Below are 15,878 nucleotides of genomic sequence, written 5' to 3'. Positions count from 1 at the left end.
TGGGTTTACAAAAAGAAAATTTATTCAGAATTAGGAACTTACACATGGGAATTACAGACACAAACATACTCTCTGGTAGCCTTGTCTGACCAAGCTATACTGTCAGATAATTAATTTTAAAAATTCAATTTGGTTTTGTTGACAGTAAGTGTACTGACAACTACAAGACTGTAAGTGGTTCCTGTGAAGAAGGGTGTGCACCATTAATAGCAGAAACAAGTAACTAAGGAAATGTATTATCCTATAAAAAAAATTGGATATCACTGCTAATTTTCAATGTTGGTTTGGTCTCCAACTGATGGTACAAATTTTATAGAGATCTGTCTTGGGATGCCTCAACCATGTTTCAGTTGAGACCATCACAACTGTTAGGAGATTCAATCCAAATTTCAATGTGCTAACCAATACTCGAGGTTGACAAACTGTTTACCTCCCTCCCAAACTAGCTCTTTTCTCTTCCTCTCCTAAAGGTGGTGACTCATGCTGGGCACTGTTCAAAGTGTGGCAACGCAACCCATCAGTACCTCTCCCAAGTGACCAGTTTCACAAATGTTGAACAGGGTATGTATTTTTTTTACTGAGGCTGAAATAGAATGGGTCATCTGATTTTGAGTAAAGAAGAAATCAAAGGATAACAGATAAGGACTACTTCCTGTTCCAATCCATATGGCGCATAGTTGGCTGATCTTGCTTCAGATTCTCAAGTAATGGTCTTTATAACCTTCTTTACAATTAGCGAATTTTATGTAGTCGAATACTTCACAGATATGGCATACACATTTTTAATGTGAACCTACACCACAGTTTTAAACATATTGTATAATGCTAGTCCCCTTAAAAACAATGCCATGGGCAGACATGAAATGCAACACATCTGTGCTAGCTAGACCGATCAAATACATAAGTTTACTGAGTGGTGATGAATATTTATGAAGCATCAGTGCTTTCATTTTACAGTACTTCTGGTAATGAATTTAAGTGTGGTCCCTGCCACTTACACCATCCACGCATATCACACGCAATCACCTATACCAGGCAAAGATGCCACTGAAGTCAATCACAAAAGCACTGCCTACAATCCATTAAGTGCAGCAACTATTTTGGAGAATTCAATAAGCTCTTTGCACCTCATTAACATTTGTATTTAAATCACTCCATAGGTCATTCTATGTCTGTTTTAGTTTTATTCTGGTCTCAGCCGGTTTTAAATTATTTCCTACATTACAATAATGACGGCACTTTAAACATACTTCATTGGTTGTAAAGCACTTTGGGACATCCTTAGGTCATGAAAACAACTACATAAATGCAATCATTTTTCTTTTAGATTTGGTGGTTGTCAGTGTTGTAGAGTTCACATCAGCCAGTAAATGTAGGGGTCGGTATTTTGCCTGATGTTAGAGATGAAAAAAGTCATTGGTTCAGGAAGGATATAGTCAAACACAGGCACCACATGCTCATTTTGGAGAATACGAAGAACTGCGTGTGGTGAAACACAGGTGTGAAGCATATTCTCCTCATTGGAGTTACTATGAGCAGAGTTTAAACTTGGCAGTATCGACTAAAATGGTGTTTGGCTGCAAGAGCGAGCGTGCACCCTCAATCTTCCATGGATGGTTAAAAATCACATTAGGGGAACAATAGTTTAGCGGTAATTTTACTGGACTAGTAATCCAGAGCCCAGACTAAAGCTCTGGAGACATGAGTTCAGATCCCACCATAGCAGCTGGGGAAATTTAAATTCAATTAATTAAATATATCTGGAATAATAAGCTAGTCTCAATAGTGGTGGCCATGAAACAACCAGATTGTTGTAAAAACCCATCTGGTTCACCACTGCCCTTTAAGGAAGGAAATCTGCCAACCTTACCCGGTCAGAGACATTAATGGCACAGAAGGAGGCCATTTGGCCCATCGAGTCTATGTCGGCTTTCCACAGAGCTATTCAGTCATTCCCACTCTCCCGTTCGATTCCCATAGCCCTACAAGTATATTTCCTTCAAGTGGCCATCCAATTTTCTCTTGAAGTCATTGCTTGTCTCTGCTTCCACCACCCTGTGGGCAGCAAGTTCCAGGTCACTATCATGTGCTGCATATTCCCCCTGCATCTCTTGCCCAAAATCTTCAATCTGGGTCCCCTTGTCCTTGTACCATTAGTTACTGGGAACAGTTTTTCCTTGTCTAACTTATCTAAGCCTGTCATAATCTTTTACATTTTTATTAAATCTCCCCTCAATCTCCTTTGTTCCAAAGAGAACAGTTTTTCCCAAAAGTTTTTCCAACCTAAATCTGTAACTAAAATCCCCATGCCTGGAACTAATCTGGTAAATCTCCTCTGCACAGGTCTGGTCTACATGTGACTTCAGACCCATAGCAGTGTGGTTGACTCTAACTGACCTCTGAAATGGTCTAGCAAGCAACTGAGTATCAAACTGTGACAGAAAGATTAAAGAATAAAACAGGGCAGACCACCCGACATTGACCTAGGCATCAGATATGACAAAGGCACACCCAACCTAGTTATCCCTGCAAAGTCCTTCTCACCAACATCTGAAGACTTGTGCCAATACTGGGAGAGCTGTCCCACGAGCTAGTCAATCAACAGCCTAACATAGTCATACTCACAGAATCATACCTTTCAGCCGATGTCCCAGATTCTTCCAGGACCAGCCCAGGGTTTGTCCTGTTTCACCGGCAGGACAGACCCACCAGAGATGATGGCACAGTGATATACAGTCGGTAGGGAGTAGTCCTGGGAGTCCTGGACATTGACTTTGGACCTGATGAAGTCTCATGGCATCAAGTCAAAATGGTCAAGGAAACCTTCTGCTGACTACCACCTACTCCTCCCCCCCACCCCACCCTTGGCTGATGGAGCACTGCTTCTCCATGTTGAACACCACTTGGAAGAGGCACTCAGGGTAGCAAGGGCACAGAATGGACTCTGGGTGGGGGAACTTCAATGTCTATCACCAAGAGTGGCTTGGTAGCACCACTAATCACTGAGCTGGTTGAGTATTGAAAGACATATCTGCCAGACTGGGCCTGCAGCAGGTGGTGAGAGAACCAACGTGAGGAAAAAACCTACTTGACCACGTCCTTACCAATCTGCCTGTCGCAGATGCATCTGTCCATGACGGTATTGGTAGGAGCGAACACCACATAGTCCTCAGAGATTAAGTCTCAACTTCACAGTGAGGACTCCATCGTGTTGTGTGGCACTACCATTATGCTAAATAGGATTGATTTTGAACAGATGTAGCAGTTCAAAACTGAGCATCCATCAGGTGCTGTGGGCCACCAACAATAGAACGGTTCTCCACCACAATCTGTAACCTCATGGCGTAGCATGTCCTTCACTCTACCATTACCATCAAGCCAAAGGACCAACCCTGGTTCAATGAGGAGTGTAGAAGAGGAACAGCAGTAATCATAACTAAAATGAGGTATCAACCTAGTGAAGCTACAACACAGGACTACAAACATGCTAAACAGCAGATGCAGCATGCTATAGACGGAACTAAGTGATCCCACAACCAGATCAAAGCTCTGCAGTCCTGCCACATTCAGTCATGAGCGGTGGTGGACAATTAAATAAATAACAGGATTAGGAGGCTCCACAAACATCCCCATCCTCAATGATGGCAGAGCCCAGCACATCAGTGCAAAAGATAAGGCTGAAACATTTACAACTATCAGCCAGACGTGCCATGGATGTTTCTTCGAGGGCTCCTCCTGTCACTGTTCTCCTGATTACCTGAATACACCCTTCTTGTCCTCTTCCTGAGGTCCCCAGCATCACAGATGCCAGTTTTCAGCCAATTCAATTCACTCCACGTGATAGATAAACAGCTAAGCACACTGGCTACAGCAAAGGCTATCGGCACTAGTAATATCTCGGCTGTAGCACTAAAGACTTGTGCTAATGAACTTGCTGTGCACCTAGCCAAGCCATAGCAGTACAGCTGCAACACTGGCATTTAACCAACGACCTGGAAAACTGCCCAGGTATGTCCTATCCACAAAAAGCAGGACAAGTCCAATCTGACCAATTACCATCCCATCAGTCTACTCTCGATCATCAGCAAAGTGACAGAAGGTGTCACTGACAGTGCTGTCAAGCAGCACTTACTCAGCGATAACCTGCTCACCAATGCTTACTTTGGGTTCCGCCAGGATCAATTGGCTCCAGACTTCATTACAGCCTTGGCCCAAACATAGACAAAGGAGCTGAATTCCAAAGTGAGGCGAGAGTGACTGCCCTTGATATCAAGGCAGCATTTAACGGAGGGTGGCATCAATGTGCCCTAATATCAGCAGAGCACTCTCCACTGCTTGGAGTCATACCTAGCACAAAGGAGGATGACTGCGGCTGTTGGAGGTCAATCATCCTCAGCCCAGGATATTGCTGAAGTTCATCAAGGCAATGTCCTTGGCCCAACCATCTACAACTACTTCATCAATAACCTTCCCTCCCTCATCAGGTCAGAAATTAGGACGTTTACTTATGATTGCAGTGTTCAGTCCAATTCATAACTCCACAGTTAATGAAGCAGTCCATGCTTGCATGCAGCAAGACCTGGACAACATTCAGACTTGGGCAAGTAACATTCATGCCACGGAAGTGCCAGACAATGGTCATCTTCACAAGAGAGAATGTAACCATCGCCCTTGCACTGTCAATGGCATTACCATTGCTGAATCCCCAATTATCAACATCGTGGGGGGTTACTGTTGACCAGAAACTTAACTACAGCAACCACATAAATTCTGTGGCTACAAAAGCAGGTCATAGGCTAGAAATTCTATGGCAAGTAATTCACCTCCTGATGCCCCAAAGCCTGTCCACTATCTACAAGGCACAAGTCAGGAGCATGATAGAATACTCCCCACTTGCCTGGATGAGTGCAGCTCCAACAATGCTCAAAAAGCTTGAAACCATCCATGGCAAAGCTGCCCACTTGATTGGCACTCATCCATCACCTTAAACATTCACTCCCTCCACCATTAGCGCACAGTATCAGCAATGTGTACCATCTACAAGATGCACAGCAGAAACTCACCAGATTCCTTCAACAGACCTTCCAAAGCTGCGACCTCTACCATCTAGAAGAACAAGGGCAACAGGCACATGGGAATACCACCACCTGAAATGTCCCCTCCAAGTCACACAATATTCTGGCTTGGAAATATGTTGTCGTTCCTTCACTGTCACCGGATCAAAATCCTGGAACTCCCTACCTTACAGTACGGTGGTGTACCTACACTGCAAGGACAGCAGCAGTTCAAGAAAGCAGCTTACCACCACCCTATCAAGAGCAATTAGGGATGGGCAATAAATGCTGTCCTTGCCAGCGATGCCCACATCTCATGAACAAATAAAAAAAATTCAACACACGACAGCAATGATGACTCTGTCCATAATGACAGTCATTTCAATCCCAGCATCGAACATTTCCTGTTTTTGTTCTCTAAAAGACAATACACCATCCAACACTTATAGTGGACTCATTCCATCAACACCAGCTGTAAAGGTGGAGACTGTATTTTTGTAAACCAAGAAAATCAGTTGTTTTGTGATGTCATATGAGATCACAGTCTCCTTCTGATAAATCAAGTTGTTTTTGCATTAATTATCCAATAATTCAAATTAAACTGTGATTAACACAGTAACATGCTCTGTATTCAAAAAAATTAATTAGCAGGTAATTCATATTATGCAATTTCAAATTAAGAGTGGCATTCATATTGAATGGAATTTTCCTGGACCAGACTAATAAACTCTATGACCCACTATTTATTGAAGGTCTATATGCTGCACATAGAAGTGTCAGCTGTAGAATTAAATTTGGGACAAGCCATTGAAACCTTAATAGTTGTTTGAATCTTGAGGTTCTATTAGCTGAAGCAAATCTAGTTTACTGTGTTGTATGGAGAAGAGGGCAACATCCAGTTATCAGTTGAGACAGCAAAACTTGTTTAAAAGCGCTAACAGTCTCTGCCATTTTCAGGTACTCCTGCAGCTGTCTGTGCTATACCTTCCCTAGTGCTGAAGCTGGGTGCCTGAAATGGAGAGACTATTCCCCAACAGAAATCATAATCCATTGTTTTTGTGTAGATTGATTTAAACATGGAGCCAGTGGCTTCAGGGCCACAGAATTGATACTTCCAAGCAGGATTGGCCTATGCAAATTGCTTTAAAATGAAATAAGAAATTTTATTTTTAAAATAGAAAAATGAAAACTAACTAAATCAGGATGATGACATCATTAGGAAAAAAAAACCAAAATTTTTATTTAGTGTCTTGAAGGCTAACACAAAAGAACATGCAGCCACCGTTTGGGCACTCAGCTACTTTGAGCATGAAAATAATTAAGATAAAAATGCCTTACTTCTCACTAATCCTCTCTCCAACTACATTATATAGCATAGTTATCAAAAATATTATTTTCAGGAAAGCCATGCGGCAAATGCCAGTCCAGGAATTAAAGTTAGGAAAGTCAGGTAGCAAATAGGGTTGTAAACATTTTATGCAGATCCATTCAAGCCACAAATTTTTTAAATGATATAGTCCACCAGTACTTTCGCCACACTCAAACTATAGCTTCTTACCAAAAGAATTAAGCTAAACTATGAAAGCAAATTTTAGCATGTGGCAAAATTAATATAAAATTACTTTGTATACCATATAGATGGATTAAGATGTATTATGCAGCCCAAAAAGTTCTTCTACAAGTCTATGGTGTATTATAAGCAACAAACTTTCACTACATCATATCTAAATGGACATACATAAAAATTGCAAATGGTACAAAGTCAAGCAGTCCGCCAGAGTCCACATGAAGGTGAACGGCAATATATTGAAGGGCTGGTATGTGTACCATGTGGTTGGTTACTGCAGATGCTATCGGCTTGTGCAGCGCATCTCAGAGAAGATTCTCTGAAGGTTTCAGCAACAGATGAAGGGTCTTCTCATTATTCAACATCAGCACATAAGACTTGGGGTGAAAGAAGATTTCCTGTTTCCTATTTGTAGCAAACAGATAATTTTGTATTTAATGAATGCTACAAATGACAAAAAGAAATTTCCCTTCAACCCAGCCCAGTTTCTGGGTTGTGCCACTTCCAGAAGCAGATTTAAATCTTCAGGCACAGGATTGAATCAGGGATGGATCCAGCAGACCAACATGATGATAAATCACCTATGGAGATGAGGAAAACATTGTTTCTTTAAATACTTTAAAAAGCAAAGTACTAGAAATGTTGAAATAATGCTGCAGATGTAGAAGCACAAAATGCATCATTAAAGAGTTGCAAATTACCATGGACGCAAGACCACCTTAATTGGATTTTAAGGCTTTAGAATCCAATATTATGTAGTATATTAAGGAAGGTGTTTTGAAGTTCTTTCAAACTACTAGACAGGACAATTGAAAAAAAAGCGACACTTACCAGACTGATCAGATTTCGAGAAGATACCATCTCTCTTTCTCAAGTAAAAAAAACATTTGCCAGTATTGCACTAGAATCAGTTACCTTTATTTTTGTGGGGCTTTTGAGATTATTTTTATTGCAAAGTAGACTACCATTTATGAATAGCTATGATCTGATAGGAGATGCAATCTGTGGACTTCTGAAGTGCTGTAGTACATCTATTCTTGCAAACGTCTGTGCTTTTTGTGCTAAAAATTTGAATTTGAGAAGCTTGAGTGAAGTCACATTAATTTGCATAGGTCAAGTTACTTATCAAGTTTACGACCCACCTCAGTGAAGTAAGAACATTTTGTAATAGTTTTCCTTTTCCTGTAATCTTGTGTTAAAAATACAAAAATATCCTCTTCCTTTGCCAGGGACCCTTCCCAATCATTATAATGGGGCTCTTTCTTACTTTCACATTTGCCCTTTCCTGCCATTTATTAGAGGCTCTCCATTCTTTTTAAGTGTTCAGCTCTCCTGCTCGTTTTAAATGTCTCTTTCAACTGTTTGAAACTTATATAAGCAACTGGTCTTCTCATCATTCAACGTCACTTTGAAATGATTGAAATAAAAAAATGAAATTGTACAATTGTAAAAAGACTTTAACCTTTCAGAAACAAATTGTAACTTGTACATAAAAGTTGTTGAAAATGCAGTGTGGATTCACTCGGATGTTAGTAGGAATGAAAGGTTATAGTTGAGACTTCAGTGGAGAAGATTAGGGGCAACCATGGAGAGATTATGAATTATGCAAGTCATTAACCAGGATGGATAAATTTAAGATAAATCATAAAAAGAAAGCCAAGGTTAGAATTTTTAAAAGTTCCATTAAAAGAGAATTAGATAATTGCTTTGAAAAGAGGAATTTTGAAGGCTACAAGGAGTAAGCAGAAGAATGTGGTTAGGCTGTTGGTGGAAATAATGTCTAAACTTGATGGACCAAATAGCTTACTTTCATGCTGTAACATCCTATCATTCAAATCGAACCCTGCAATTCATTACATTCAAACCAGTAGTAATGGACAATTAGAGCTTGTGGAAATATTATTGCTTTTGGATTCTTTTGGTCAAACGACAGATACCAAGACTAACAAAAATGGAAGGCTTCGACAATCTGAAGTGCATCATGTAATTTCGACAAAAGAGGCAAGAAAACATTGATAAAAGTCTTAAAGGATCAGGAGCAAGTGAGTAATCCACTTTATATTAAGCCTCAAGTTTAAAAGCCTGAAGAATATTGCTGACAGTGACAGTCTTCACCGAGGTTATAAACAACCTGATCAAGGTAGAACAACTACATTTAATTCTGGACTATCTCACAAATTTACATATGCTTACAGTCTAACATCTGTAGAATAGCCATTTTTCTTTTTAATTCATTTTCATCCTGCAAAGATTATGGCCAGTATTTATTGCTCATTTCTAGTTGTCCATGAGGTAGTGATGGGCCTTTGTGAACTGCTGCATTCCATATGATAATGATGCTCCCATAATGCTGTTAGATAGAGTTACAGGATTTTGGCACAGCAAAAATGTACATTCAATGCTTTGCTTAACCTAAACCAAGCAGCTTGCATTAGCATCTTTGACCTCAGATGATAGATGCTTAAATTGCTTGGAACTTTCTGATAAAGACTGAGACAAGCAGGGAGTGTAGAAAGGTCATGAAATGCAAGTGAAGTAATATAGATAGAAATATAAGGGGCAAAACTGTAACACAAAGTTGGAAGAGGAAACAGAAGGAAGCGATCAAACATTAAGTTTAATTACTATAATGTTCAAACTTCTATAACAAAACATCACCAGGTGTAAATGTTTAACTCCTACATCTCATTTCTGGTTCATAGAAAAGGATTACAGCCATCTATTCTTACGAGGAAAAAAACCATTCACAATTTCTAAAGCATTACATGTGTCAGATCACAGTTTCACTTCACTGAGCTAGTTCCCAATACAGCAAAGACAAATAAGGGTACAGTTCTACTACCCCTTTCACATTGATGCAAAACAACATTTTTGTCATCAGGTACCATATTAATTTAACTACTAAGTACAATAAAACAAATTGTGCAAGATATTCTCACACCAGACTCAATAAGACTCCAGCCCAGCATAAAGCCACATTTTAAAAACTATGTTTGATTGTTAATAGCAAGGAAACACGCCAACCAATTCTTTCCCAGCATTAAAGGTTTGACACATTCAGAACATATTGTTGTATGTGCATGGAGGCCCACAAACATTGGTTCACAAATACTGGTTACTACAGTAGGGGCATTAGAGTTTACTTCAGGTTACAGGAGAATAGCACTCAAGGTTCATTCAAATACTGTGTAATCAACTGGGAATTTGCTCTGATTGTTTAGGAGATCATCCAACCCCCCCGAGTGTTTTAACCTTTAAATAATTTACTCCCCATATAATTAAACCACAGCTATCTCATACAACAATCTTACAAATTACACCTCACTCGAAACTACTCAATGTGAATACCGAAACTTAAATACTATTTCATATTACAGAATCAAACAACATACTCTAACGTGAGGTATTTAAAAATATAAATCAATAAATGCAAAATAACTCAACAAATCCTGAATGACCTAAACTGCAGGTCCATACTAAAGACACAACAATACTAATTAATACTAAGGGCCACCCAATAGCACAAGTAAAGCGAGACGATTTTAAAGAGACGCAATAAACATTAAATAGGTTATTTATAGTAACTAGTAGAATTATTTCAACATTTAAATAAATACTCACCACCGGCTATAACTACAACCTCTCAAGGGGCATAACACGCACCAACATCATGTTACCCGGCTGACACTGCGCGATGGTTTACGTCGCTGCGGAGGGAGGAGGCAGGAAGTGTACGTCACCGCGCAGTGCGATGGGTGGAGGTCTACGTCACCGTGCTGGCGGCTGCCCGTGACTTGCCTGCTGATTGAGCAGGGCTGAACCGTTGTGGTAACGGACAGGTTGTCAGCCACTCATACAGCGAGGTTTGATCGATTCTGGTCTCTGTGCTCGAGAACTATACAATCAGACGTTTGTTTAAAATCTCACACGGCAGCCCAGCGGTTGGGTTGGGGAGAAGGTGAATGTATTCGTGACATGGCGTCTTTGGAGCGAGTGAAGGTGTTGGTGTTGGGGGATTCAGGTAAAGAGCAGTTTACCTTTGAACAGAGGCCTGTGTATGCTTGCAGAGTGCCCATGACATTTGCTTGGAAAGAGCACTAAATGTGTGAAGTTCCAGATTACTATGAACTAATTACTCAGTGATGTTTTCAGTATATTGAAAATAAAGTTTTTATCCATTTTTAAGCCCTTGGTGCTATTGCTGGAATGTTGATATTAGTGAGTGATATCCCATTTACAAGTCTTTCAAATTTCACACATCAAGAGCCAAGCTCATTCGTTTTGTTTTAGAAATGTAACCGATTCTGCTTGATAAATTCAACTTCGTATACTTAAATGGATTTCTAACCCTGCCCGGCTGTTTGTGATCCTTAACCTGGTTGGTAATATTTTTCCTACGTTGGCAACTTTCTACATTAGATTCACCAGTAATTTAGGCTTCGTTTTGACACTGGATCAATTAACTGCAGTCTTGTTTAGGATATGGAAATGTGATGCAGTGTTAGGTACTCATACTGCGTTGTCAGTTGTGAATTATTGATGGAATCATCCAAGTTGGTTAAATGCAATGGAAACTGATCTTTACTGAGCTAATTTAATCAGAACCAAAGAAAATGACAGTTTTATTTATATAGTGCTTTTCATGACCACAAGACATCCCAAAAGCTTTTCAGCCAAAGTTGTAATGTAGAGGACATGTTAGCCAGTTTGTGCACAGCAAGCTCCCAAAACCAGCAATGTATGAATGACTAGATAATCTGTTATCAAAAAATTGAATGATTTGTAAGGTCTTCCTAATGAATAGCATAAATCCAACTATGCATCTCTTACTTAACACTAATATTCTGTGGACTTAAATTCTCTCCCTTTTTTAACAAAAGCAAAATGACTGCACCAAATGTCAGTTTGACCTAGTCCTGGCATTTTCATCTGTGAGTCAGAAGGTCAAGGGTTCAAGTCCCACTTCAGAGACTTGAATATAAAATCAGAGTTGAAGGAGTGGTGGTGGAACCAGAGTTTTTCGGATGAGATGTTAGGCCCTGTCTGCCCCTGCAGGTGAATGTAAAAGATCCCATGGGACTCTTCAGAGAAGAGTTGGGAACTTATCTTGGTGTCCTGGTCAAAATTTATCATTCAATCAACACCACCAAAAACATTATTTGGTCAATATTGTATTGCTGTTTGTAGGACCTTGCTTTCTGCAAATTGACTGGTGTTTCCCCTCAAATACAACAATGACTTTATTTTAAATGTGCTCAAATTGCCTGTGAAGTTCCTTTGGATATCCTGAGGCATGAAAGGTTCTATATAAATGCAAGTTTTTCTATTTTTTTTCCTCTTCACAACATTGGTGTTCTGAATATTGATATTTGAATTTCCCTATTTTTAAAAAAACCCTGTATTCAGTTACTTTTGATACAAACCGTGTCTGTTCTACAGCTGGTTGCTAGTTAATCCTTTAATATCACTAGAATGCTGCATATGCGAGTGAAATTTTTGCATCTATATAATTTTATTTATTGGTGTGTCTATATATAAAAACATTGCTGTTAAGATAGTGCTGACAATCATAGATTAAATCATTTTATTCCACTTCTGTTTTCAGTCTTAATTCTGTTTATTTTCCAGGAGTTGGGAAATCATCTCTTGTCCACTTGTTATGCCACAACCAGGTGTTGGGAAATCCATCATGGACTGTTGGATGCTCTGTTGATGTCAGGGTAAGTGCAAGAGGGGACAAAATTTGTTTGTAAATATGAAAGTTGCTAATTTTTTTTTCCAAGTCTCCTCTGTCGTCTTTGTTTTTGTATAACATGATTTTTGCGCTGCACATGTTCTGTGGAATGGATCCTGTCCTTTCTGTGGGCCAGTATATGCTACCATGACGCTAAGTAGCCACAGCAGCTTGACAACAGGTGCCAATAACACCGATAACTGCCACATTTGTGGCAAAACCTATTTCTCTTGGATTGGTCTCTTCGGCAATCAGCAAAAGTGCACCATGTGAAACTATCCCATCGCCAATGCATTTGCTTCACATCCATCATCTCATGTAGATGGAAGGCTGCTCTTGATGAGAATATTTGGTTCACTGGGTGCAGTGCCTTGCTTTAAGAGGAAAAACAGTCTTGATTCACATGTCCTAAATGTAACTCTACATTCTTACTGTCACTGAGTCATTGGAAACAGCTAGTAATAGGAGTGTTTATGGCTTTAACTAGTTTGCCATCGTGGCGTTAAGGAGTGGATGAATGCTGGAAATTTTTCCTAACACTATTAATTCTCAATTTGCATTCAGAAATTGGTTTAGAGGTCACAATGAAAAATGATAGCAGAAGGGGGAGCATTTTTTTCCTTCAACATGACCCAATAATCAATTTCTGATTTTATTTTTCTTACCCTAATAAAACTGCTTGCATTTGGTTTTCTAGAAAGCAATGGGTGAAATGCTAAATTTCAGTTACAGAACTTTATTTTAAAAAAAAAAAAGATGAATAAGCAGATTGTTTAAAAATGGTGAAAGCAATTAAATGTGTTTGGGCAGTGCACAGGATGAATGCATTTGTACTAATTGTTAACAAGTTGTTAACATGCCAGCAGCAGTTTGCTGCACTTGAAACTGGCTTAGTGCATCTCACAGTCCATTGGCTGGGGAGAATGTTTAAGGCTAGAACTGATGTATGGTTGAGCTGTAACAAGCAGGGAATAACTAGGAGAACACCACTGAAAGAAGAAAGTGAGATAGAAAATGTAGGAATAGGAGCCTTCTAGAGCTAAAACAAGATTGACTTATTTCCCAATGTGGGATGATAGGGAGTTCATTGAGGATGAATCTGTGAAAGTTGTTTCTAAAGGAAGTAAGACTTGCTATGCTCACTTCTCCCCTGGATAATACCAGCCCCGTGGAGCATAGAAGGACATGAGTGTTGTGGGTATGACTTGAAGTCCAGGATGGCATATTGTCTCAATGTGAAGACAGGTTTTTGGCAGTGTTGGGTGAGCAGCCAGTGATTTAGTCCATGTGCAATCTAACAAGGGTAGATTTGAGGACAGGTTATTATGTAAGGGATATGAGAAATGAAGGAAATTAAAAAGCAAAACATCAAAGCCAATATGTTCATGAATACTACCTGTGGCAACTGCTAAACCAGACAAGTAGGAAATGATTAGGCAGCTGAATCTGTAGTTTAAAGAAGTTTGTGGGGACTTGGGTCCAGTTTTAGAATTTCCTGTATGGGATGAATAACTTCACCTAAACAAAACTGGCACCAAATAAATAGAACTGAGTTTAAAATGAATAACCGCTTCAGTGGAATGGAGACCTGCAATAGGGCTTATTGGGGAGGAGTTAATAAGTATGATTTAAAGAGTATAAAATAGAAGGCTGGATGTGGAGAGAAAGATAGCGATGGAGTAAGAGGGAAAGGGATACAGAGAAGTAAAGTCAGTCAAGGTTGCAATGTTTATAGCAATTTTGTAAATTATCAATTAAGTCTTGAACTAGTGGTACGAATTAGATTAGAAGGATGTGATGTTGATTGACACCAGGTTTCGGATGAAGTGAGACGAGAACTAAATATTTCCAAATTAAAATGTTTTGAAATGAAGTGGAGGGATGAGTTTTTAAATTATAGTTACGATCTGTTATCATCTTGGAAGTACACCACAGACTGCTGAATAGTGGAAAAGGGATCCAGAATGAGAGACATAGGTAATTTAGTAAGGTTTGCAATAATTACAGTTGTAATTATTATAACAAACTTTTGTCTTATTAGTCTTAAGTTAGTTAGTGGTCAACAAGGGGTTCTTAGAATTCTTTCAATGCTGTTCTCCCTTGTCAGTATGTTGCACCTTTAAATAAAGAATGATGCACTGCTAGTCTGATTCTGGCAAGACAAGTAAACCATCTGAAGGTAAAATACCTGAGCAATTAAATTCATAATATATTTAAAATAGTCAAAGTTAAAGGTGTTGGACTGGAAATTGGGTAATATCAATGGTGGGAATGAGGACATAGCACAGACTAATTGGTTTGAAAAAATAGCAGATGAAACTATGGATCAGCAATAAGAAATATTTAAATTTGAGATGGATAAAGTAAAGTAGGTGTGTCAGACTGGGATGCGTGGATAAATAGAAGTTGTAGTATCTGAGAACAGATAAAGAGGATAATGCTGAAGAAATACAGGAAGGAAACTCAATATGAAATTAGTTCAGTGGTCAGCATAAAGGAAAGTGACTCCAGTTTTCATGTGCCTATAAGAGGATAATTACATAAGGGATGATACTATTTGGAGATGATGGGGAAAACTTGCATTGAGTTGGATTGGTAGAGTTGTTTAACAAATATTTTACCTTTTTTTTTTATACATAGGAAGGTGAACATGGGACTTCAGGAATACCTAAAGTGGATGTGAGAGTGACACTATAGGAGATGAATATTAAAAAGGAAACATTTTATTAATTAGAAATGAATCAGCCTAAAAGTAGAAAACTCAAAACTTTCAGCCTCTCCAAGTAAATAGCAAAATATTGTTTACAGTGGCTGACAAATTGGTAAAGGGGTTCAGATTTGAGCTGATCACTAGAAGCCATTGGAAACCGAGTAAATAAAGAGAAACTATCTAAATCCTTCATAATTTTAAACATCTCTAAATCTCCTCTTACTTAGCCCTCTTTGCTCTAAAGAGAACAACCCCAACTTTTCCAATCTATCCACATAACTGTAATCCCTCATCCCTGAAACCATTCTTGTAAATCTCTTCTGTACCCTTTTCAAAGCCTTCACATCCTTCTTAAAGTTTTGTGCCCAGAATTGAACACTACATGCCAGCTGGGCTGAACTAGTGTTTTATACAGGTTTAGCATAACTTCCTGACTTTTTTTGTATTCTATGCCTCCATTTATAAAGCCCACATTTCTATATGCTTTATTAACTCCCTTGTTAACCTTTCCTGCACCTTCAAAGATGTGTGCACAAACATCCCAAGTCTCTCTCCTTTTTATCCCTTTAAAATTGTACCATTTAGCATGTACTGCCTCTCCTTATTCTTCCTACCAAATGTATCGCCTCACACTTTTGTGTTGAATTTCATCTGCCATGTATGCTCCCATTCCATCAGCCTGTGTGCTCCCTTTGAAGTCCTTCATTATTTACTATTGTTACGACCGAGGCGGGAGGAGTGCACTGTCTTTTCTAGTTGCACTTTCCACAGGTCACCGCATCTGTTAAAACGTTTACCCGGTTACCGATGCAG

At 39.2% G+C, this 15,878-nt stretch overlaps 2 protein-coding genes across 6 annotated transcripts in view; one reads left to right on the top strand and one right to left on the bottom strand.

The window, feature by feature from the left end:
• Nucleotides 1–10,326, bottom strand: part of gtf2e1 (general transcription factor IIE, polypeptide 1, alpha) — an 82,776-nt gene extending 72,450 nt beyond the window's left edge. Inside the window, exons 1-2 of one of the 2 annotated variants that reach the window (XM_068040832.1) lie at nt 10,243–10,306; nt 6,882–7,202 (exon numbers count right to left, since the gene is read on the bottom strand). The gene's annotated coding sequence lies outside the window, so the exon portion shown is untranslated. Of the gene's footprint in view, nt 1–6,881; nt 7,203–10,242 lie in introns of both variants that reach the window. The other variant, XM_068040830.1, reaches the window with a different exon arrangement.
• Nucleotides 10,327–10,380: 54 nt separating this feature from the next.
• Nucleotides 10,381–15,878, top strand: part of rabl3 (RAB, member of RAS oncogene family-like 3) — a 28,939-nt gene continuing 23,441 nt past the window's right edge. The window contains exons 1-3 of one of the 4 annotated variants that reach the window (XM_068040826.1): nt 10,381–10,642; nt 12,250–12,341; nt 14,996–15,034. In XM_068040826.1, coding sequence (XP_067896927.1) covers nt 10,597–10,642; nt 12,250–12,341; nt 14,996–15,034 — 177 coding nt within the window. In that variant the 5' untranslated portion in view covers nt 10,381–10,596. The remainder of the gene's footprint in view (nt 10,643–12,249; nt 12,342–14,995; nt 15,035–15,878) is intronic. The other 3 variants (XM_068040828.1, XM_068040827.1, XM_068040829.1) reach the window with 3 other exon arrangements.

The sequence above is a fragment of the Heterodontus francisci genome, chromosome 10 (genome assembly GCF_036365525.1).
Source record: "Heterodontus francisci isolate sHetFra1 chromosome 10, sHetFra1.hap1, whole genome shotgun sequence".
NCBI lineage: Eukaryota > Metazoa > Chordata > Chondrichthyes > Heterodontiformes > Heterodontidae > Heterodontus > Heterodontus francisci.
The sequence above is the reverse complement of the archived record's forward strand: the minus strand, read 5'-3'. Positions and strand labels throughout refer to the sequence as shown.